Genomic DNA, 24516 nt, shown 5'->3' with positions numbered 1-24516 from the left:
TGGTCCCAATCATCCTCTATGCGGACCTACTGGGTAAAGCCACGAGGAACCCCAAGAACGGGCTCCCATACTAGACTTTGAATCTTGAGTCTTATTTATAAATAGAATGATATTTAGTTAAAGCTATCTTTAGCAGCAGCGACAGAGCAGGTGCCTGTGGGAACAGAATTCCCGCCAGACAGTGGCCTGAGCAGCCATGCCACTGGTAACTGTGGAGTCACAACAGCTGGCTGAAATAGCAGTAGATTAAGGCACAGCCACTGTGCTGAAGATTAAATAATACTCTTTCTTTTAGGTAGTCAGTATGGACTCAAAACAACTGGGAAGGGAGAAAACTACCTCAATTGATCAAAAAACTAAATATTGGCAACACAGCCACTCTATTAATTTTATTAATTCTGTTCAAAAGAATCCATTTCACTGGGGCATGGTGGCACACATCCCCAATCTTAGCTCCAGCAAGGCTGAGAAAAGGGTAATGTAGTGATTTGAAGCCAGCCTGGGTTACACTGCAGGAGACTCTATCTTAAAATTTTAGTTTTGGAATAGCAGGTATAATAAAATCAACTATTCATAACAACAACAAAAAAACCACAAACACAAAAACAAATTGAATCCTGCTTTAATTGAAGTATGTAGAATGTATTAAAATCCTACAGAAACATTACTGAGAATCTTCTGGAAAACAGGGATCATGCAATCCCTCTGGAGAGACAGATGAGAGTAATTCATAGCTCACCAACACCTCCCTGCATTCCCAGACTACCCAGATCTCTTCACAATCTCATTCCAGATGCTTCTTCAGTTCTAAATCTGATTTCAGTAAAAAACATAGGGGCTGTCATGTTTGATATTATTATGGCCTTAAGAAATTAAAAAACTATTAAGTATCTGAATTCTTAAAACATAAATAACCTTAGCAAGAAATCCAAGTGACCCTAGAAGTCACTTTGGTAGAAGTGGGAAATGGATTGAATTATCCTGGATATAATTTCATTAAGGCTTCAAACTTTCCAGGAGACTATCACAATTATACCATTTTATAACCTAAGTTAAGAAAAGGTTTACTACCCAAATGAACAAGTCTGGGCCCAAAGAAAGCTTATTTCTAAAAGCTCTCTCCTGCATAACAGCATACGTTCACTCTACCTGTATTCTCTCCTCAACGTCAAAACTATCAACCTGACTTCTTCAGGAGGAATGGGCAATCCAAGTTAATAGGAGAGGCCCAAGAGGAAAACACTGAAAAATCTGAGCGTATACAAACAAGGCTGATGGGAAGACAAACAACAGTGGCGTCTAGTTCATTCTAAAACCCAAGACTGGAGGTCTTTTTCTCTAATGTTCTTTCTCCAGGTACTGGAGAGCAGAGTGTGGACAAGTCTGAGGAGCAAGGGAGTTGGCCAACTGTCAAGGCGAGAAGAGGTAGAGGCCTGGTGATTAATGAGTAAGTGCTTGCCTAGCCAGCTCCTGTCTTGACTGTGATCAGCCAATGTAGATGCGATGGAAATCATTGGCACCAAAAGCAGCATTACATTTGGGACACTTGCGCTGGCGGGTGTCATAGCGAGTCTTCACGCACTCAAAGCAGAAAACATGGAAACACTTGGTCAGCACTGCATCCTTTTTCCGCATGTTACAGCAGGGGCAGGTCAGCCGTGCCTAAAAATGAAAATCAGAGTCTGAGGAACCATAAAGCTTATGACTCAAATGCCTATGATAGATAAGCAAATCAACAAGACTGCTGAGCTCTAAGAAAAGAGCATCACTTTCCCCTAAAAAAATAAACCACTCTCTGCTTGCCTTTGTATGAAGGTCAGTGACTCCTCTCTCAGTGCTCCAGTAGACCACTGCTGCCTTTGCTTAAAGTCAGTATCTACTATCTCTGTACATTAGTAGGCCAGTTCAGGCCCTGACAAACACAGATACCACCCAGTCAGTTTTTCTAACCTTGTAGTCCTTTATCTCCTCCATCAGAATCTCATCACACTTGGGCACATTGTCTGGTTTCTTGGTGGTCTCCAGCTTCCTTCGAAGCCTAGATATGTCCTCCTGCAGCAAGACAGTAAACACAGTAGACATATTTCCCAGACCTGCCATTTTTTGACAGAAATCATTTCTCCAACTTGACCTTTCTATTGCAGAAACAAAGAACTTCCTGTCCTTTCATGTCCAATTATCTTTAGGAACATAGGAACCTGTAAATGCCTGTTTACAAGATACTTTTGTTTCAGAACAGGCAACCCTAATCATATCCCCAACTTAGAACTGTACCAATGAGAGCAATCTAGGTCAGGTGAGAACACAACCTGAACTCCAGAGAGCAGGCCACCTCAGTTTGTGGTAAGTAACTGATTTTATGGTGAGGGTAGATCTGGATTGAATCACTTACAGACCTATGGAAAAGGACAGAAGCCATCATAAGAAATAGCTGGCATGAGAAAAAAGAGAAGAAGAACAGCAGTGTGATTTTAACCTTCAACTGAAATTGTATTCCTACTTAACAGTTCACCACTTTACAGATTCCGCAGCTATTTGTTTCACAACTAAGGAACATGGCATGAAGCAGACAATGCCAGTCCCTTCCCACAGGCCCTTCAGCCTAGCAGTGCATGGTGTACACCACTCACCGCAGCCCTCAGAAAGCACTGAAAAGGTAAATACAATCAAAGACAACTGCTCTTGCCTGTGCTCGTTTGAAATTGAACAAGTCCTTTTCTTTGGTGACACTGTTCTCCACGATTTCATCCTGAAAGTCATGCAGCTTCTTCTGAGCCAGCTCTAGCTGTGCCTTGAGGTCGTCTGCAAGCTGGGCTGCCTCCATGGCCTACATGGAATGCAGAAACATCATCTTATCCTTCCTTCTTCCAGGGAGGGAAATGACATCCAGAGTGAACTTAAACACTCCAGGCAGCTTCTGCTCACTTGTCCCTGGAGCCCACCCGTCATGGCAGGTTACAGAGGCCAGCATACCTTACGCTTATTCATCTCCAAGGCCTGAGTCCTAAGGCCTAGCTCCTTCTCCCCGGTGCCAATATTACTCTGAAGCAGGTGCTCCTTCTCTTCCAGTTTCCTTACCACCTGTAACTGGGCATCCACCTGTGGAGGAGAAAAATCATATTTTAATGTAAGCAGGTAGGAAAATAAATTTAGTTATGTTGTTTACCCACATATCCTCAAAAATTGACTTTTCCCATGAACTTTTCAAAATATATCCAAGATTATGATTACGGAAGGCTTCAACTTTTCATATAAAATAATTTACGATTATTCAGAGTTTGGGAACCTAAATTGCCAAGAATAGATTATATTTAAGGATATTCATCTTCTGTAGCTATACTAATCCTCAAAACATGGCCACTCTAACCAGAATATAAGCACTTGACTCAAACCAAATTTAACTCCATTTCTTTCAGAACAGCTAGAGGTTCTGAATTAGACTCTTTCTTGAAATTAATCCACAAAGTAGAGTCAAACAATCCCAACAGGTAAAAAATAAAATCACACATCCACTTCTGGCCTCTCACTCACAAACTCTCACACCAACATCAGAAGCAACCAGGTCAGAAGAAAACATCAGGTGAGACTCTAGCACACATTTTAACGTGCAGCATTTCTATCACACAAAGAAAAGAAGCTTGACGATCAGTTCTGTGGGCGTCTTACTGCAAGAAGCTCCCTACCTCAACAGAACAAAGAACTCCATTCAGCCCTTACCTGCGTCTTCAGTGTCAACACCTGGTCAGCCAACTCCTCCTTTTCCTCTTTAAGCAACTTATGGATCTGATTGGACTTGATTCGCTCTGACATTAGCTTGAAGTTTGCATCGTCCTTCTCCCGCAACTGCTGCATCAAACGGATGTTCTGCTCCTGCATGTCCTCAAAGGCCTGTCCTGTGACATCCATCTCAGAGAGGAGTGCTTCTTCCTCCTAAAATGAGGGAGTAATTAGCAAATTTGACAATGCCAAAGGATGAGCAGAGGAAAGTAGACCTTCCCTCTATTCACCTGCATTAGTTTCATGTCCATGATCATAAAGTATAAAAACTTTTCTTTTCTAATCACTATATCCCTCGGTCCCAGTCAGCAGAGAAAGACAGGTCCTCAGAAAATAATGTCTGAAACAACAGCTAGTCCACTGAAGGTAAAGATAAATTCTCTGCTGTCAGATATACAAAACAATAAGGGAAGGATGACAGACAAGAATTTCAATGTAATAACAAAGACACTGATAGAAATTATGAACAACAAAGAGAAGTAGGATTAAAGTCAAACTTCCCTGGCAGTAACTTACCTTTCAGATTTCTACTTCAAATGTTAACAAAGGCATGCCCACCTGCTTGGCCATGGCTAGCTTCTTCTGTAGGTATTCAATCTGCTCCTCCACTGCCCGGATCTTCCTCAAGGCATCCTCATCAGCCATTTTCTTGTTTTCTTTCTTCTCTTTATCCTCCAAATCCTTGAGTCTTTGCCTGAGATCCTCCAACTACAGGAGGAAAAGGATCACGTAAGAAACTAAGAGAAGCCATCAAACACTTCCAAAACTCTATCAACATTATGCACACATGGAAGCCCCACATAAACAAGCAGTACATAATTGTGGAACAGGATAAAAGATAAACTGAGAATAACTCAGTTCAGCACACCACTCAACATCATTCCTGCATGTTATACATCTACAGGCAGAGGCTTTGCCTATTACACACACTTTTCTTTGGAGGTGTTCAAACTGTCTTCTCCTTAGACCTCAAATTTTCAAGAATAAAAACATTTCTCTTGGGATGGACATGACAGTCTACATCTTTAATTCTAGCACTCAGGAGGAAGAGTCAGGTGGATCCCTGAGAATTTGAAGCCAACCCTGGCCTATATCACAAGTTCTAGGATAGCCAGGGTTTCACAGAGAGACCCTGTCTCAGAAAGCCAAAAACAAACAAACACACAAAAAAACATTCCTCTCAGGGTTGATGGAATGGCTGAGTGGTTAAGAACACTGGTTGATTTTCCTGAGGACCCATGTTCAATTCTCAGCACTGTATGGCAACTCACAACCATCTATAACTCCAATTCTAGGTGCCCTCTTCAGCCCTCCACTGATATCAGGCACACATGTGATGCACAGACAAGGCAAGGAAAACACCCTTACACACAAAATAATAAAAAATATTTAAAAGGAAAAATCCCTCTCAAATGCAACTAGAAAAAGAGAACTACTATAGTAATAACAAAGATAAAGTGGTAATAATTTCTCAGGACCAACCAAGGAAAATTTTAAAAACCTAGTCCAAGTTCTTGTAATTCTGACATATTTTATTACCTTGCAGAGGATTTTAAAAGCCTGACTTCAGAGAGTCTTTTTTGTTTGTTCTGTTGTTTTTGTAGTTTTTTTGTTGCTTTTTTGAGACAGGGTCTCTCTGTGTAACCCCAGCTGTCCTGGAATTCCCTCCATAGCCCAGGCTGGCCTCAAACTCCGAGATCCACCTACCTGCTTTTGCCTCCTGAGTGCTGGGATTAAAGGCGCGCGCTATCACACCCACAGACAGTCTTTGACAAGGGGGACAAAGTTGCTAAGTTGAACACTAGCATTAAAGATGAAAGCACAAAGGACAACCCCACAGAGGAAGACTGTCACCAGGATGACAGGTGACAGAAGTCTCAGTTACCTCAGCCTTCGACTTCTTCTCAGCTGCCATTAGCTGCACTTTGTCTCTCTGCTCCTTGGGGGCAGAGCGATACATATCTAGCAGCAGTTTCATCTCCTTCTGGCTCTCTTGTGCTTTCCTACGACAGGGTGGTGGAGGGAAAGGAACAACAGGGAAAGAACAAAGGACATCAGAGCAAGAGCACTGGGATGCAATGCGACATTCCACAACAGTTTTCCTAGTCTCTATTGTTTTCATAAGTGACCAACAGACTTCTGCAACAGAAAAGAAGCCCATACATATGAAACACTTCTCTCTTCAATTCTGCAACATAAAGTTATACAGTAAGTAACTGTGGCAATTCTGACACAGGCACATTTTAGTGGTGCCACTCAGAAACTGAGAGTTAGTAGACAGATCTGGGATGTATTTAGTCAAATCACTAGGATGATTTTTAATAGGGGGAAATGAATGTACTTAAAAAAAATCAAAAACAAGGAAATTTTGAAAGTTTAAAATAAACTGCTAGTCTTAGGATTGGTAATGACAGTTGTAAACATCAGCTGGAGACTAACACTTCATTTCTTACTAAATGCTTAAGCTTAATGACTGGTGAGCTCAAGTACTTAAAGCACAGCGAACACTTAAATTCAAAGTATAAACCATGAAAAATAAAGTCAGAAAAGCCAGTTCCACCAGACATTATTGTTTATGCAGTAGGAAATGAGACAATATGTTATGTCAGGACAAAGATAATGCTGCACTGAGTTAAATCTATCCTTCTGTCTGGATCCTGTAGGAGGAAACTGCCTAAGGAATTCTTGGTTTGAGGCTGGCATACCTTCAAACCAGTCACCTGCAAATAAATTAGAGATGTAGGATAATTTAAAATGCAAGTGATGCCAGCAAATTACTCAAACCTAAAAGTAGTAGTCAATTTCCAGTATTCTCTGGTGTGCTACTTCAATGTAGTATCTGTTTTCTTAATATGAACTCATGAGAAGTAAAGGCCTCAACCAGGAGCTCACTGGCTCCTAACCACTCAGCAACACTGTACAATAGCCAGGTAGGCCACCTGGCTACATATCTGATTGAAAGTCAAGACCATATTAATTGTACACTAAGCTACAGCTAAAATACTATGCAATGACTGGTGAGCCATACACTCTAAAACAAACAGTTCACTCTCAGGTTCGGGCTCTGAATCACGGCAAACGTCGCTTACTTGAGTTCAATCTTCAGCTGCTTAATAACATCTGCTTCTTTTTTCCTCCCATCTTCATGCTTCCCTTTTTCTTTATCCTTAGCAGAATCTCTCTCTTTTTCTGACTCTTTCAGTTTCTGTTTCTCTCGTTCTCTCTCCTTTTCCTTTTCTCGTTCTCGTTCTCGCTCTCTTTCTTTCTCCCTCCTTTCTCGTTCTCTCTCTTCTTCATCTCGTTTGGACTTAACTTCACTGGCCTCCTCCTGAGATGCCTTTGATGCTGAAGGATGAGTGGACAGGTCCTCAGAATCTTGCTTTAGCTCTGTGGGTTCATCCTTGGGGTCCTCAGTACTAGACTGAGACTGCAGGAGGGCACTGCCACTGCGCAGCCGCGTCTAGGAGACAAAGCAAGGAAGACACACCTCAGCTCTGTGGACCAGATTGCTTCCCTCACTCCTAACACCCTCACCATCACCATGGCAAACAATGCTTATTCCACGGTTCCCGGATACCTTGTTCAGGTCGGACTGTGCCTCTCTCAGTTTCCGCTTATACCTCAGGACCTCCCCCTTCAGCTGGTGGTTGTGATTCTGGAGGCTGCTAATGAGATGCCGCATCTCCCGGTTTATGGGACCTGAAAAAACACAGCAGCAATATGAAGAGCCTTGACAAGGGCAAAGGCTCAAGGAGAGAAAGCTCAGAACAAATCAGGAACTTCTGAATAGCAAGGAGAGGTACAAACAAAATGCTCTTTTTCAGAAGACGAAAATCAAATTGCCTGAGTGAATTAAAACAAACACCCAGGCTTTGGGTCAAAATGAATTACAGGATTTGATTCCAGGTACTTCGTTCAGATCTTCTGAGTTTAGAATTAACAAATCCAAAAAAAAAAAAAAAAAAAAAAAACCTCCTATTTCAAAGAAAGAATTTACAACAGGTAAATTTACAACAGGTAGAGCAAGAGTGATTTTACCTGCTTGTTCGTTGGCAGCAAGGGTTTGCTCAAACTCTATCCTCAGCATTTCATACTCTTTGCGGACCTGGGCCAAGGTATCCTCCAGCTGGATTACTTCAGTTCTCAGCTTCTTATGCAGACTAACCTCATCTCGCTGCAGATAAAGAGCCAAAAAAATTCATATAACTTTACTCTGTCTCCTATATTCAATCTGTAACAATCTAAAAAGATAAAGGGGAAAAAAAAACTGCTAAGAAAAGAATGCTAACTCTGAAAATCTCCATGTTGATACTTCCAAAATACCAGATGTGATTTAGAAACATGGCTTCAGAACCTGGCAGAACCCTGAAGGAAATGGCACTGAAAGGACATGGCATCTAGCTTTGAGTTTACAATTCAGATGGATAACTAACCACAAACTGTCTAGAAGTAAATATAAACTAATTTATTTAGCCAACATATATGAAAACTCCAACTACTTTAAACGTTACCTTAAGGATTAGAGAAGGCACAAGTTGAACATAAAAATCAAAGTTCTACCTCCACAATAATTTACCTAAATGTGCATGAAATGCCACAAAGGCACAATGTCCATCTGTTCTCCACATAAGTATGAGCTGTAGCCACAGTTTCCTGAAGGCTGGTCACAGGGCACACTTCTACTTCCAGCCACCAACACACTTTTGATCTTTATCATCCACTTCTCCTCAGGAAGACTTCATAGTCAAGTCAGATGTTCTGTCTCCTCCATTATTACATCTTTAGATAAATACCACTGAATCGTGCTGCAACCTAATGAGCCCCACTCTCCCGATGGACTGTAAGCTCCACGAGAGCAGGAATTCTGTTGTCTTATACACCCACTGGATGAATAGGATTTTAATTATACATGGGAGTAAAACCACAAAATTTCTTAGGCGGGCAATCACATAGAGAAAACAAAGCAGGAGAGGGAATGGCTAGCTCAGTGGTAGTGTGCTGGGTTTCATACCCACCACTACAACAAAGAAAAGCTCACTGTTACCTCAATGAGCTCGACCTGGCGTTGGTGAGTTCCCCGGGTGCCATGAAGCAGAGTCCGAGCCTCATCCAAGTGGGCTTTCAACTGTAGACTCTCATTGTACAGGACAGAGAACTGTGACTGCATGCAGCGATATTCCGGGGTCTCCTTAACCACTTCCTCCACCGCACTCCGCAGCTCCACCTTAGGAAAGTCCAAGGAAAGGTAAGTCAGAACTGTCACTCAAGTTACAATGGGAAAATATCCTAAACTCACTGATGCCCCATACACTTGAAGCAATTACTCAGACCATTATGAAGTCTATACTACCACTTTTGGGTAAAACTCAGTCCCTGCATAAACTAGGTTACCCAGGACTATTTTGATATGTGTTTCACATTGTTTAAATCCCAATCCAAAGAAGCTAGAAGAGCTGCTGAAAGAGTTGCATGAAACTGACCTGACCAGCACATCTGTTCTAAAACACAGCTGAAGACCCCAGTCACTAGCTGTTCTTTATTAACTGTCACAGAAAATATTTCTGATTGGCAGTAAAAAGGTCATGTTTTTCCTCAGCAATCATTTGTTTTAATTTCCCAAGACTTTTAATGAGGTTTTTACTTTCAATTCAAATATCTTTATTATTTATTAATCAAGAAATAAACTATAAATGACAGGCTATGGATGAAAGAAGGACAAGGAAGACTTCCAGAAGAATTTGTTCTCCTAAAGACTCTGCAAGGGAAAATTCTAATAGGCAGGAATGAACACCAATGGATTACTAACCCTGCATTTACAGGAAACTGAGGAGCCAAATCTGTGACCCTTCTCTGGCAACAAACACCATGTGACCAACACTCCCACACAGCATGCACATTTTCCTGCCATTTATCTTATAAACACTCATTTTTACCCTACTCACCCTGATAACTCTACTGCTCATTTTTTCAACAAATTCTAGGTCAACAGACCTTGATTTAGTCTATGAACCGTTACTGATTACTCTAAGTCTGTTTCAGAACAAGACTTGTACAGACAATGTGTACAAAAGCAAGTGAGTACACAGCACACAAACAAGAGCTGCAGGCTCGTCTCCCTGGTTTTACTAGGAATATTTAGAACTGCACATAGTTAGGATATACAACATGGTGTTCTTTTATACAAGCTCTATGTAAAATAACTACCATTAATCTGCCAGTTACCATTTGTTAGCTCTTTGTATACTGAAAACATTTAAGATCAGTTTTCCAAGCATATTTTAAGTACAAGATACAGAATTATCAAATTCCAGTCACCATATGGAGGTGAGGCCTCCAGTGTTTACCCAAGCTGCAACTGAAACTTGGGACCATTAATCAGTACCTCTCTAAGATCCTCTCCAATTACCAACATTCTATTTTCTGCTTCTTAAGAGACCCACTTTCTTAGCATCCATATATTTCAAGCAGTATTTGTCTGCTATGGGCTATCTATCTGTATGTTGTGAATACGTGTGGCTCCCGTTGGATAATAAATAAAGCTGCATTAGCCTATGGCAGGGCAGGATGGAGCCAGGCAGGAAAATCCTGCATAGTGGAGAAGAAAGGAGAGGGGAAGAGAGGCCAGACCACTGACCAAGGAGAAACATGTAATAGCACAAAGGTAAAGCCACAAAACACGTGACAATACATAGATTAATAGAAAAGGGTTGAGTTAAGTTATAAGAGCTAGCTAGCAAGAAGCTTGAGCCATAGGCCATACAGTTTGTAATTAATATTAAGCACCTGAGTGATTATTTTATAAGTGGCTGTGGGACTGAGAGATTTGTCCGAACTGCTGGGCAAAGGAGGACTGGAGAAATTTCTATCTATATTTGTCTGTCTCTGTCTGCCTTATTTCACTTAGCATGTCCCCCAAGTTTATCAATGCTACCTCAAATGACTAAATTTCCTTCTTCAAGGCTGAATAACATTCCATTCCATTGTACATCTATACATTTTCTTTGTTCACTCATCTTTGGTTAAATGTACTATTTTTAATGCTACTATAAAATGAGATGATTTCCATAAAGTCTGTTGTTAGTGATTTTACAGTCTGCAACTTTACTGAACTCATTTCTAGTTCTCAAGGGTCTCTACAGTCTCTGTGTGTAAGAACATCACACCTGCATGTGTGTAAGAACATCACACCTGCATGTTTGTAAGAACATCACACTTGCATGTATGTAAGATCACACCTGCATGTGTGTAAGATCATCACACCTGCATGTGTGTAAGAACATCACACCTGCATGTGTGTAAGATCATCACACCTGCATGTGTGTAAGATCATCACACCTGCATGTGTGTAAGAACACCACACCTGTAGACAGAGACAGCTGTACTTCTTCCTCTCCAATCTTTCCAATCTGGATGATACTAATCAGAAAAGCAAGAATGGACATCCTAAACCTTAAAATTCTTCACAGGGCATGTAAGCAGTGGGCAGGTCACAAATGGCCTTTGCCATGTTAAGGTATACTTCGCTACACCTAATTTGTTGAGCTGTGTCCTGGAAGAGGCTGCATTTTGTCCATATTCTTCTTGTCCCTCATAAAGTATGCAGGTTCACATGCTAATGAACAAAGCATTTGTTCCCTCTCACCCTTCAGAGCTAGGCCTCCTACCTTCAACTTTTCATTCTGTGTAGTGACCTCTTCAAAGTCTTGGCGAAGTTTCTCCAGCTCACAATGTCGGTTCTGAGCTAACTCTTTGTTCTCCTCAAGCTCTGCATTCATTTCCTCAAACTGGAAAGGATCAGGAAAACAGCAGATGAGAACGAGGAGAAAGGACTCCTCCGACATCCCACTTCATGCTTCCCATGTTCATTGTTCCACTCTTGCCTGGGAACCAATCCCAGTCCCTAGGCACAAGGCCTGTTCCCAATGAAACACCATGTGCCAGGTTGGGCAGACTCTACCTTCCGGGCATTGATGGTGATTGTTCCTCCATAGAGACTGCTCCCCGCTCCATATACCTTATAGCCTTTTGAATTCACCTAGAGAGAACAGAGAGACCAGAAAACTTCAGGTGCATGGGAAAGATGAGTCCTCAAAAAAAGCTTGTGTTTGCAGTGGATGCTGGTTACTACAGACATATAACTGCTCAAAGTACTGAGAACAAGTGACAATCAAGTGCTCAGCCAAAAATAGGACAGCACACACACACACACACACACACACACACACACACACACACACACACACACTCAGCGCTCAGGGAAGATTATTAAGGGCTAGAAGGAAGGGAGGACTACTGTGAAACAATGTCTCCTGGACATGACAGGGTTGTACTCACGAACTCACAGCAGCTATGGCTGTCAGCACAAGATCAAACTAACCAATATACTAGCATTGAAGGGGAAAGAGGTTGCCTTACCCTTAGCTGAAGCGCTACTGGCACGTGATAGCGGCTAAGGGAAGGAAAGTCATTTTTCTCTGGGGATGCAGCCCCTGGTGTGTTGCCCACCCATGAGCATATAGCAGTCCTGATAGGGCTCAGTGCATTATTTTCAAAAAATGAAGTTTGGAAGGGAGCCTATGGAAAGGGGATCTAGAAGAATTGGATGGAGGATAGATAGGATCAAAATATATTGTATACATGTATAAAAGTCTCAAAGAAAAAAAGAAAGACTATTATCTTGGGGGGAAAAAAGTCAGAGGCTGGAGAGATAATGGCTGAGCAGCTAAAGACTCTTGTGCTCTTGCAGAGGAGCCCAGCTGGGAAGCTCCCTGCATCCACACTTGCAGACTCAAGCCCATGTAACACCAGCTCCAGGGGACCCACTGCCCTCTACTGGCCTCCACAATCACCTGCACACATATGGAATATATTCCCTTTCTCTCTCACACACATGCATATACATAAATAAAAATACATTCGTAAATAATTTCAAAAGCCTTTATAAAACAGCACTGACCCGTTCTAAGACTTCAGCCAAATGTCGGTTGAGCCGCTGTTCTCTCTTTCGGATTTTGTCAATGTCCCACTGCAGGTCATCAATCATGGACTCCAAGACAGACACTCTTGACTCAGCTGTCTCTACTTTAGCCTGCAGCTTACAGAACTACGTCCCAAAGACAGGCATTCAGAAACAACAACAAAAAGATCAAGTCAAAAAAGTTCCAAATTCCACAAAACTAGCCCTTGCTCACACACAATTTTAGAAAAAAATTAGCCAAGTGTAAAAATAAAGTCATAGATTCAGGTGAAGAATGCTGCTACAATCACAAAAACAAACAATTGCTAAGAACTTTCACACAAGGACAAGGCTAGTTAAGATTTAGTAATCTCTTGAAATCCCATGAAAAACATCATTTCCCTAGACAGACCACAAATCCATCGGAAAATGAAGATTTAAAAAAAAAAAGAAAAAAAGAAAACATCTGGTATCAAATGTTTTAGAAAAATATGAATTCAAATCAATAACATCTCTTACTTTCTCTCTCTCCATATCCAGAAGTGATAATTCTCATAGAACAAAATGGAAATTTCTAGTGTTTTTTAAGCTGACTCTTCAGCAGTTTACAATCAGGTTGTATGTGAGTGTAAGCATGTATGTGTTCGCGTGCATGTCCAGGCATACGTGTGCCATAGCTTGTTATGTGGAGATGAACAACCTCAGATATAAGTCCTTGCCTTCCAATTTCCCGTCATATGTCACTTGTAGGCATCTCCAGTCTCCACCTCCCATTTCACCTTAGAGAGTGGAGTATTGGGATTAGGGACCTATACTACTACCTTCAGCTTTATGTAGATTCTGGAGAGCTCAACTTTGCATGACAAGTTCTGTATCCACTGAGCCATCTCCCCAAGACCAATTCTGTTAAGGAGCTATCAACCAGCTAATGCTACTCAGCATCTTGATTACAAAACTGCCCCCACATTCCCATTACTCTGTATTTACCTTTAGGTTATTTTTGTCTGACATGTGTTAGTCATGGAACTATTTGTGGCCTAGTCTGGAGTGAAAACTCACATTCCAAGTTCCTATGGCATCACCAATGCAGATGAGTTCCCTTACCCCACTCCCTGCTGAACTTTCACCTAGCTATTCCTCAGTACCATTGTTCACAGTCTTTTATATTTAGGGCAGTGAATTATTTAGGGATTTACAATTTTTGTTGTGTTGTGACATTTCTTCCCAATAATGAAGATCCCAAACTGTCTATTAAGCAGAGGCATGAGAAATATTTAATTATTGTCTTCCTTTAACCTTTCCACAGACTTTGATCTCTCAGTGTTGACTATTGTTGCCTCACACCCTCTTCAATATCAAAGTATGTTTTCTAGAATAAAGTGACTCTCAAAGTTCTCCTAATTCTGACTTGATGTCAGCCAGAGCTACTAAGAATGGCTGTCACTCCTTTCTGGTCAAGTACCTCCTGAGACATGGTGTGATGCTTCTCCTGAAGGAGGTCTGTCAGCTCCTGGAGCCTCACATTCTCTTGCGCAAGGAAAGAGTTCAGCTCCTGCACTGCTTCCTCCACTATCAGGTTATCTGAGGAGAAAGGACTGCACTTTAGTTTAGCATTGATAGGCTAAGCTTCAAAACTGTCAAAACTGCACCAAACCACTGACCTGCCAGCTCACCTCACTGTCCTCAGAACATCAGAAAATAACTTAGTGTTTATTAGCTCACAGACAGTTAACTGGTTAAGTAAATGAGTAAACCATCACCTACCCTCATCTCTTTCTGTTAAGACAAATGCCTTGAGCAAATAAATGAAGGCTATATAATTTTATTCAGATACAATTTCCACCACCAAAAATGGACTCTTTAGAATTTAGAATAGACAAGATTTCTAAGCAGTGTCAAAATTAAAGCAATATAATTTTATTTTTTAAGGCAATCACAAATTCCTATTATTAGCTAAAACCAACATGAAGCATCTATTGGGATGAGGAAACAGGAAGCAGAATTTTTTTGTTTGTTTGTTTTTGTTTTTTGAGACAGGGTTTCTCTGTGTAGTTTTGCGCCTTTCCTGGAGCTCACTTGGTAGCCCAGGCTGGCCTCGAACTCACAGCGATCCGCCTGGCTCTGCCTCCCGAGTGCTGGGATTAAAGGCGTGCGCCACCACCGCCCGGCCAAGGAAGCAGAATTTTTTTTTTTTTTTTTTTTTTTTTTTTTGGTTTTTCGAGACAGGGTTTCTCTGTGTAGCTTTGCGCCTTTCCTGGGACTCACTTGGTAGTCCAGGCTGGCCTCGAACTCATAGAGATCCACCTGGCTCTGCCTCCCGAGTGCTGGGATTAAAGGCGTGCGCCACCACCGCCCGGCAGGAAGCAGAATTTTTATCTTCAAATAATCACATATGAAATCATGAGGAACAAAGATAAAACACAGGAGTCATTTACCACAATATTATGTTAAGTGTAACCCTGAAACTCAAAATAAAAAATGTACAGAATATTTATAAATGCACAAGTTACAACTTTAATATTAAACACATGCTGAACTCATGTGTTTAATATTAGTCACAACTATTACAGTTCAAGCTAAAGCACTACAAATGGAATCAATTAGTCTCAGGATTTAATGTACATATTATTTACAAATATACATTTTACATCTCTACAATTCATTATTCCAATTCATGTGTTTAAAATTAGATTCACAACTATTACAGCTCAATCTAAGTGTTAGAAATACAACAATTATTCTTAGGACATACATTATCCTTTGCAGTTAAAGAGAATGTGTTCCTACACTATCTGAGGCCATTGCTCTCTAAACCATATAGAACAGGCCAGTCAAGTTGAGGGTTCCCAGTTTCCATATAGGAAATCACTTGTGGAACTCTTAAGAGACAATTCTGAGATCCATCCCAAGCTTACTAATTAAGAATCTCCATGGGCATGGCAAAATAAGTACATAAATGGTGACTCTGAGTCAACCTGAATTAAGTACTAGCGCCTAAATTTTCATTCTTTCCATATCATAAATTCTGATGGCAGGTCCTAAAATTCAATAAAAACCCAGTGAGTGCTTAGTAAATTAGTAAATAAGCCATAAATCTAACTCCTTTAAACAACAACCAAACCTATGGATGAAAATGAACTTTCAAAAAAGTTAATACTCAGAACTATAATTCATACCATATATATCTTTACCTTTTAATCAACACAAATTTCCTCTGGGTCACAAACAGGTTAGCTATTTAGAATTTATAATAAAATGTTTTTTAAAAAAAAACTTAAACCCAATCTTAAAATACATTATCAAATTTTTTTCTCTGTGTGCGCATGTGTCTGTCCTATGTGTACAGGCACGTGCATGTGGAGGTCAAAGGACAACTCACAAGAACTAGTGTCTCCTGCCACCATGTGGGATCAAAAAATTGAACTCTGGCTGGCAGGCCTGCATGCAAGCGCCTTCAACACTAAGCAATCTTGTAGACCCAGAATTCCAAAATATTTCTTAGTACTGTTTGATATACTACTCAGTTTAGTCCCTTCACAAATATAGCAAATAATGTACTTGATATCCACTTAAAACATCAAATTTAACATCAACATAGCCTCTGTACATGGTATATTCCCCACATTACTATGATTTAACAATACCCTCTAGGTTCTCAATTAGAGCCAAGGGAAACAGAAGTTTTATAGTAATCGGAAAAAGTAGTCACACCCATTCACTTCCCACTGCAGTATCCTAATTAATAATAAAATACAAATGAACAAGCTTATTAATTACTATATAACCAAAAAGGAAGCAAAACTTAAAAACTTCCTTAAAAATGAAACTATAGAATAATTTATTTTACTTGCTCACCCAATGAATAAACCATGTTATACCTAACTAATTTATTTTAGAGACAAGGTTAAATATCTTGATGATAATCAGGGCAGCTAATATACTATAACCAGAGGACTGGAGAGATGCCTCAGTGGTTAAGAGGGTGCACTGCTCTTGCAGAGAACCCCAGTTCAGTTCCCAGTAATCCACATCAGACAGCTCACAATCACCTGTTACTTCCAGGTCCAGGGGAATCTAATGCCCTCTTCTGGTCTCCTCAGTTACTCACACTCACATGTATATAACAACCTACTATATACATACACACAATACATCTTTTTTTAAAAGATGAAATTAGCAGATCATGGCTATTATTGAAAACTTAAAATCAAGGTATTTTATCTGCATTTGAGAAAGAGATCTGTCACAAATGACTAAAGACCTTTAATCATTTTAGTACACTTTCTACACTGTAGGAACATAAGTTCTATATTAAAACTCAGTAGCCGGGCGGTGGTGGCGCACGCCTTTAATCCCAGCACTCGGGAGGCAGAGCCAGGTGGATCTCTGTGAGTTCGAGGCCAGCCTGGGCTACCAAGTGAGCTCCAGGAAAGGCGCAAAGCTACACAGAGAAACCCTGTCTCGAAAAACCAAAAAAAAAAAAAAAACTCAGTAATAGTATTCTTCCAAATGGTAATTTTATTTTAAGACTTTTCCACCCATTGGTTTCCTATTCTATCTCTTCAAACACAGGAGTCATACTTCACTATCTCATCTAACTCTCTTTAAGAACATCAACAATAAAAGAATACATTAAAACTCACCTTTTGAAGTCAGAACAGTCAAAATTAATTCTGCTACTTATAAAAAGTTAGCATGTCATGCTAATTACATTGAGATTCACGAGGTTTAAAACTCCATGGAATTTAATGAAATTGAGCCTCTTCATTTCTGCTTTTTGGTGCTGAGAATAGAAGCCAGGGCCCAATGTGTAGCTAGGCACATTCGACCGCTGAGCTGCACCCTGAGCCTCACAGAACTGAGTTCTTCCCGTCCCCAGCCTCCCGGTCTCCAGTTTCTCTCCTCACCTCCACTGTTCAGTTTCCGAGACAAGAGCTCCACCTTTTCTTGCAATTTATCATATACAGTCACAATCTGGGACACAGCACGGCGGGAGGACTCCACACGCTCCTGAAGCTGTGACTCCATCTCTTCACTGGAACTGCTGGCCAAGGTAGCAAGGAAAGAGAAAGCTGGCTCTTGCCCTTCCCCTGAGAACATGGGGAGAGAAAGAAGCCCCCAAAATTATAAATCTGGAAATATCAAATTTTCCTTCAAATGGACAGCCTCAAAGCAAAGTTCAACTTCAAAAACTTATGTAACTAATGCAAGTTACAGAATCCCCCCCAAAGACACAGGGAGAGAAAAAGAAGCTCCCAAATTATAAAGCTAGACAGAATAAAATCCACCGTCCCCCTCAACTGGCGAGCCTCACAGCAAAGCTCAAACAGCAGCCAGGTAACGAATGCAATGACAGATTCCTCGCCAACACTTGCCTCTCTCACGGTCATCTTTGCGCTCCTGATTGCTATCAGAGTCAGGCTCTGGTTCTGGGACAACCAGGGCTTTCCTTTCTGTGAGGAGGTCTCCCAAACCTTGGTCCAGATCATAACGTCTGAGGATGATACGGATGTTTTCATCGAACTAGGAAGAATATGTACAGTTAACAGAAAAGAAAGGGGCAAGGGTTGGGAGACTAAGCGAGCACTAAGAACGAAAATGCTGGTACGAATCTGGGTAAACATACAAAGTGGCTACCTGGCTCCAGTACCGGTTTACAATCAACAGTGAGGCATCGTCCGTAGCCTGGCGTCGCTCCAGTTTTTCAATGTGTTCCCGAAGTTCATCTTCAATGGCCTGTCTCTGATCTAGCATTTCTGCTAGCTTACGATTTTTGGATTGCAGTGTTCGAATGTCTAACTCCTCCTACCCCAGGAAACCAGAATTAGTCGCCACAAAGAAATTAGACAAACAAGCTTTAAACTCAACAAGCTCACAGTAGTTCATTAGCTATTTTCTATAAATAAACAAATCTTTTTTTTTAAAGATTTATTTATTATGTATACAGTGTTCTGCCTGCACATAACCCTGCAGGCCAGAAGAGGGCACCAGATCTCATTACAGATGGTTGTGAGCCACCATGTGGTTGCTGGGAATTGAACTCAGGACCTTTGGTAGAACAAGCAGTGCTCTTAACCTCTGAGCCATCTCTCCAGCCCCCAAATCTTTACTAGGACTAAAAACATAGCTCAGCTAGTTAAGGGCTTGTCACACAAGCATGAGCACCTAAGTCTGATCCCTAGGGCCTACTTCTAAGAAAGCCAAGCATGGTGGCACATGCTGTAATCCCAGCACAGGGAAGGAAGAGATAGGTGGATCCCTGAGGATAGCTGGCCAGCCAGCCTAGCCTAATTGGTGAGTTCCAGACCAAGTAAGCGAACTTGTCTAGAAACCAAGGTCAACAGCAACTGAGGAAGATCATTTGGCCCCATATAAACACGCATACACCCAGACACACACATACACAAAGAAGTCTTACAACTAGCAATTAGGTAAGAAGTGGGAGCAGAAGAATAAAGGAACAGGTATAAGATCATGGAAGGAAACAGCAATTATGGTAGACTCTCAAGCTACCATCTCACTGTTTTATTAATATAAATCTCCACAAAGTAACACAACGTTGAGGCTCTACCACGCAGCTAGTTCACTATCTAATTTATAGACACTATCTTCAATCTCCTAGGCACCAATCTTCATTCACTCAAGATCTGGCACTTAGGATGTTCTCTAGTCCAATACCTACCCATGTTATAAGGTGACTTAAACATTGGTATAGATGAACCATCTAATCCTCCAGCACTCAGTTTGTCAGGATTTTTAACTCTTTAATGTCAAATGACTGCCTCCACCACTGGGTTTCAAGGATGCCTTTTATTCCAAAACCTACATTGTAGGAATCATCCAGAACTCTGCTCCATTCCAGTTTCCCACTTCCTGAATAAAACATGTCTTTCCAGGTATCTCATGTCCCTACAAAAGGCCTTTTACCTCATTTAGATCTCCAGAATTTTGGAACTAACTTTCTTCCACTCTGTCTCATTTCCATTACTTCCTACTTTGCTCATATACTATAATATAATCCTTCAAACACTGTCTACCATTCTCTTATATCCTTAATCCATTATTCTATCTCCATGAACAAATCTCAACCTAAATTAATCCAGATAGATGATTATTCTGTCCCTGTACTCCATATAACAAGATTTCTACAGAAACCCCATAAACCAAGAAAACTGGTGAGTTTACAAAATGAATTTCTAATATTAACAAGTGAGCATCCATTCTCCGTTAAAGCAGTGTCAAATTCTCTGGAGCCCCCCTTTCACACCATACTACAGAGATGGCTTTGTTCCTTATTCAGTAAGAAATATAAGTTACTAAACAGGCAACTATTAAGTCCCCCAACTCTCTGACCCATTCAACTCACCAACCTATGCACTTTTTTTTTCTTTCTTTCTCATTTAAATTTGAGAAAAGGGCTCATGTAGGCCAGGCATGACCACGTAAGGCAATACCATACCATTGACCTATATGTCCAGCAATATGCACACATTCTGAAGACTTCAACTTCTATTCAGGCTCCTTGCCTTTCAGCAACAACCTCATTCTCCAAGGTAGGCACAGTGGTACAGACATAAAAGGCTGAGGCAGGAGGAGCTAGAGTTCAAGGTCAGCCTAGACTACAAAGAAAGACCCTCTCGTCCATCAGCAACTTCCCAGGCCTTAGTATCTTTCGAATTTCTCTAGTTTCTGTCCTTGGAGAAGCTGGGAAATACAGGAGGCAACAGTGTGAGGAAAATAATCACAGATAATGAAACAGCAGGTGGAAAGGCTGACACTTGTGCTTTTTTTGTTTTTCTTCTTACACAAAAGTTAAAGTTTATCAGCCGGGCGGTGGCAGCACACGCCTTTAACCCCAGCCCTCACTCGGAGGTGAATCTAGCCTGGTGTAGAGAGCTAGTCTCAGCACAGCTGGGGCTATTGCACGGAGAAACCCTGTCTAAAACAAACAAACAAACAAAGGTTAAGTTTTTCAAAAAGAAGCAGAGTAAACTGCTTGATGATGAGAGCAGGCTGCTCTGCAAAAAAAAAAATCAGCTAAAAGGCTAACAATCTTGCTTTATGAAAAAATTGAGATTTTAAAGCCAGAACTGTTTGAAGAAATTTCTATTTCCCGTCTTCCCTTTCAGTTAAAAGGCTTGGTGTGTCAGGGTAGTGACTAGCAGCTCCCCGTGCCAGTCTATTTGTACTATTAGTAACGTGTCGGAACAGAGTCCAAGAATGGAGTTGTGTGAGAATTCTGAGTGCTTGAGAGAAAACTCCAAGAAACAAGACAGGAGGTCTTGTCACCTCGGCTTCTTCAAAACACAGAATCGCTCTTGGAATGTGTTCTCATGCTCCTTCCAGACGTGGAACACAGAAGCGAGTTTACTTCAGCTGTTGTTATCCGTGTGCCTCCATGGAGAAACGTGTTTTTGCCACCTGTAGCTTGTTTGACCTTGTGACCAAACACCTCCCAAAGCGCTATCTCCACCCAGTCTCCCTAACTCCTCTCATGTTCTTAAGCTCACTGCGATGGGCCTCACCACGATCTCAGCAGAGGTCTTCAGTCTCCAGTCAACTACCTGGTGCTGAATGCAATGTCTCCTTTCACTCCAATCAAAACATTCTTCATTTGCGTCCCCTCCAAATCAGACTTGTCTCCATGGTCTAAGTTATAAGTTACTACACTCAACTCCCTATTTCTAAAAGATACCTTAATGTTCAAAACCAAAACAAGCTAATTCACTCTCCACAGCTCCTGAACATACTCCTCTCATGTTCTTCTCTTGCCCAGTAAGAAAAGCCTGACTCCCCCAATCCTACACGGATCTTCCGTTTCAAGTGCTGCATCCAGTCTGTCAGGAATTCTGTCTATGCTGCCTCCTCAATCCAGTTCACAGTGATCTCTCATTTGGACAACTCCAATGCCCTTCTGTTTGGAGCAAATATTTCTGTGCTGTTTTGTCAGGAGCCTGGGTTAAAACAGCTGGAGTGGACAGCTCCATTCATACTGCAAGAGTTCACAACTCAGAGGGACATTAGATTCTCACTTTTCCTGCCTCGAACCCTCAGCTGGCTCACTATAAAAACTTTAAAAGTGCATAAAAGGAGTTATTACCCTCAGAAGAGACAGGAAAGGTGAGGCTGTCAGGGGTGGGGGTGGGGGTGTAAGAAAGAACAAGAGAAACAATTCTGCTAGGTGCACACGTGATAATCCGTGCTTCCACAGGAGCTTCCTGGGTCTCCTTGTTGCCCTCTGGCTGAAGTCCAAGCAGGGATGTGTGTTCTGCTTTCCTTCCATCATCAACCTATTTGCTTGTCAGTACCACTCTGGAAACTACAGTCTACGGTCTGTAAAGCATAGCGACCAGCAAATAGCAGGTGCTGGAGAATGGCATAAATGCATGCAGGGTGCACAAATAAATGCTGCTAAGACAAAACCACCTTCTGGCAGCAGGATGGAGTACTAGAACCCAGGGCAGCTCCCTAAATGACACTTCATTAATAATTTACTAAGCAAGATCTTATTCTGACTGAAAAACAAAATCAACTTCTCTGAACCTCAGCGTCAATATGCACAAGAAATACAAATGGAAAGTGTCGGCACACTATATTCCCTTGACCAAGCCAAATACAGAATCTTATCTACATCAAACTCTAAGCTTCTGATGCCTAAAGATACTACTAGCCATAAAAGAAACAATACTTTATTGTCTATCGCATTACCTAGCCCAGTAACATCTAACAGCTCACTCTTCTTGCATACTTACTATGTTCAGAGCAATGTTTTAACTCTTTACAGGGACTCCCACTTTGTCTCCATCATAACCTGTCAGACACAGACACTGCAGATTCATTTCACAAACAAACACAGGCACAGGGCAAATAACACAGGCCATGCAGCTTAGAGACAAGGCTGAGAGCACTCCCTAGGTTGCTGATCTGACTCTCATTCAGCACCAGCACTCTCTTTGCTAGAGTGCCTCTCAGAACATGGCACTAAATTTTCAGTAAATGAAAAATGCAAACGAACTATAACAAAGACGATATTAGCCACCAGACTCTCAAAAGAACACAGAGAAACACCTTGCAAATACAGATGAAACATCAATACACCTCACTTCAGAAACTGATCACATCATTTCACCTATTCTTTTCTTCTTTTCTAATGCCTCCCCCTTAATTCAAAAAGCTTCCATAATTTTTCACTTTCAGGTTCCAACTGACAGAAGCTAAGCACACTTTCACAGCATGGTTTCTCATACCGTTGAAGAGACACCCCCGAGCTTAATTGTTTCCACTGTGGTCCCTGGATCTTCAACAGCTGCCTTTTTCTCTGGAGGCACAGATGTGCCTGGCTCTCCAGCAGCTCTTTTATTTCCAATCCCCGACATCTCGGCATAAGCTGGGAGTCACTGTCCTGAATGGAAAAAAACAAAAAATATGAACTAAGACATGCAAAGTAAGCAACAATGTAGAGTACCTATGTATAAAAACTAGCAATTTATTCCACATCTAGAAGCACAAATCCTATAACCAGTGGGGCGGGATCTGTGAGAAATGGGAGCTGAACTGACAGGATTGCAGATTTCTACATAAGATGTTAATAAGAAATGAAGCCGGGTGGTGGTGGCGCACGCCTTTAATCCCAGCACTCAGGAGGCAGAGGCAGGCGGATCTCAGTGAGTTCGAGGCCAGCCTGGGCTACAGAATGAGTTCCAGGAAAGGCTCCAAAGTTACACAGAGAAACCCTGTCTCAAAAAAATAAATAAATAAAAATAATAGTCAAAGAATGAAGGGACTGAATAAATTTTAGGACTCCACTTCCTGAGACACAAAAATAAAGAGAAAGACAGTTTCTTTATGACAGAAGTTAACATTAAAGTGTTCGGAGACTCAAGAGCTGAAAGAGATGTGGGGAATGTTAGCGAAGTCATTAATCCTATACAAGTCAGTTATCTCTGAACCTGTTTCCTAAACCAAGAATAACAATATGCTTGCTAGACTTAACTGTAACGGACAGATGACATAATCATAAAAATAGTTTATCATAATGTCAGATAAACACTATGCACCACTATGCAAGCGTGCTCTTTACAGTTCCTTTTAATAAAAGGCTCTCTTCGTAGCTCCAAAAATGTCAGACCTAGGTGAGCATGCCAGCGCTTCGTTTGGGAAGCCGGGTTGCCTTAAGAGACCGCATTTGCCAACAATTCCCGTTTCTTCATCTGTACAAACGAGGTGCACTTTTAGTATCCCCTACCGGACTCCGGTTCCGAGGCTCCAAGGAGGCGGAATGGATGCTAGAGTCCTTTGGCGAGAAATCCGGCCATCACGAAACTCCACCCGGCTGGCTTCCGATTCAAGCTCCAGGACAAGGCGGCATCGATGGCAAGCAGCAATCCGAGTCGGACCTCGCCTGGAAAGAGAGGAGACGAGAGCTGAGCAGGGAGCCCCAACTTGACTGGAAAGCGGCCAACGAACGCAGCTTCGGCGTGGCTAGCTACGGGCCTGCAAGAGGGGACCCGGGAGTCCGCCGGAGGGACTCCCCGCCATCACAACCCGACCCCAGGGCGAACCTGGGCTCCCGCTGCTCACGCCGCGGGGCGCGCGGCTCCCAGCGGCTATTCACGCAGGCCGGTGTGGGAATCCCATCCCTCACTTCAGACCTGCGGTGTAGGGGAATGAGCTTCCCGGAGGCGGAGGCAAGGAGAGGAAGTAGGGAAAAAGAAAAGGAAGTTGCTTCAACTTCGCCCGTTCCACTACGAGAAGGAGAGGGCGGAAGTGACGCGTAGGAGGCC

General features: G+C 41.7%; 1 protein-coding gene across 1 annotated transcript; it reads right to left on the bottom strand.

The window, feature by feature from the left end:
- Positions 1-606: 606 nt before the first annotated feature.
- On the bottom strand, positions 607-24516 carry Rnf20 (ring finger protein 20). Its single transcript, XM_076564197.1, has 21 exons — positions 24295-24516; positions 23979-24134; positions 22981-23135; positions 18371-18538; positions 18109-18256; positions 17641-17823; positions 14196-14314; positions 12734-12880; positions 11735-11812; positions 11442-11561; positions 8822-9001; positions 7816-7951; positions 7355-7476; positions 6867-7237; positions 5663-5780; positions 4336-4485; positions 3718-3930; positions 2974-3099; positions 2687-2827; positions 1951-2052; positions 607-1662 (listed from the first exon to the last, which is right to left on the bottom strand). Exons 3-21 carry the CDS (start codon positions 23107-23109, stop codon positions 1486-1488), a joined length of 2928 nt encoding a protein of 975 aa, XP_076420312.1. The 5' UTR covers positions 23110-23135; positions 23979-24134; positions 24295-24516; the 3' UTR covers positions 607-1485.

This window comes from Peromyscus maniculatus, chromosome 2 (genome assembly GCF_049852395.1).
Source record: "Peromyscus maniculatus bairdii isolate BWxNUB_F1_BW_parent chromosome 2, HU_Pman_BW_mat_3.1, whole genome shotgun sequence".
NCBI classification, from domain to species: Eukaryota; Metazoa; Chordata; class Mammalia; order Rodentia; family Cricetidae; genus Peromyscus; species Peromyscus maniculatus.
This window is presented reverse-complemented; position numbering and strand designations above follow the sequence as displayed.

Coding starts and splice junctions, on each gene's coding strand:
- Rnf20 (XM_076564197.1), bottom strand. CDS start 23,109: ATGTCGGGGATTGGAAATAAAAGAGCTGCTGGAGAGCCAGGCACATCT. Junction 9,002..11,441: donor CACAGAATGAAAAGTTGAAG/GTAGGAGGCCTA, acceptor GACTTTCCTAAG/GTGGAGCTGCGGAGTGCGGT. Junction 5,781..6,866: donor CAGCTGAAGATTGAACTCAA/GTAAGCGACGTT, acceptor ACCCTGTCGTAG/GAAAGCACAAGAGAGCCAGA.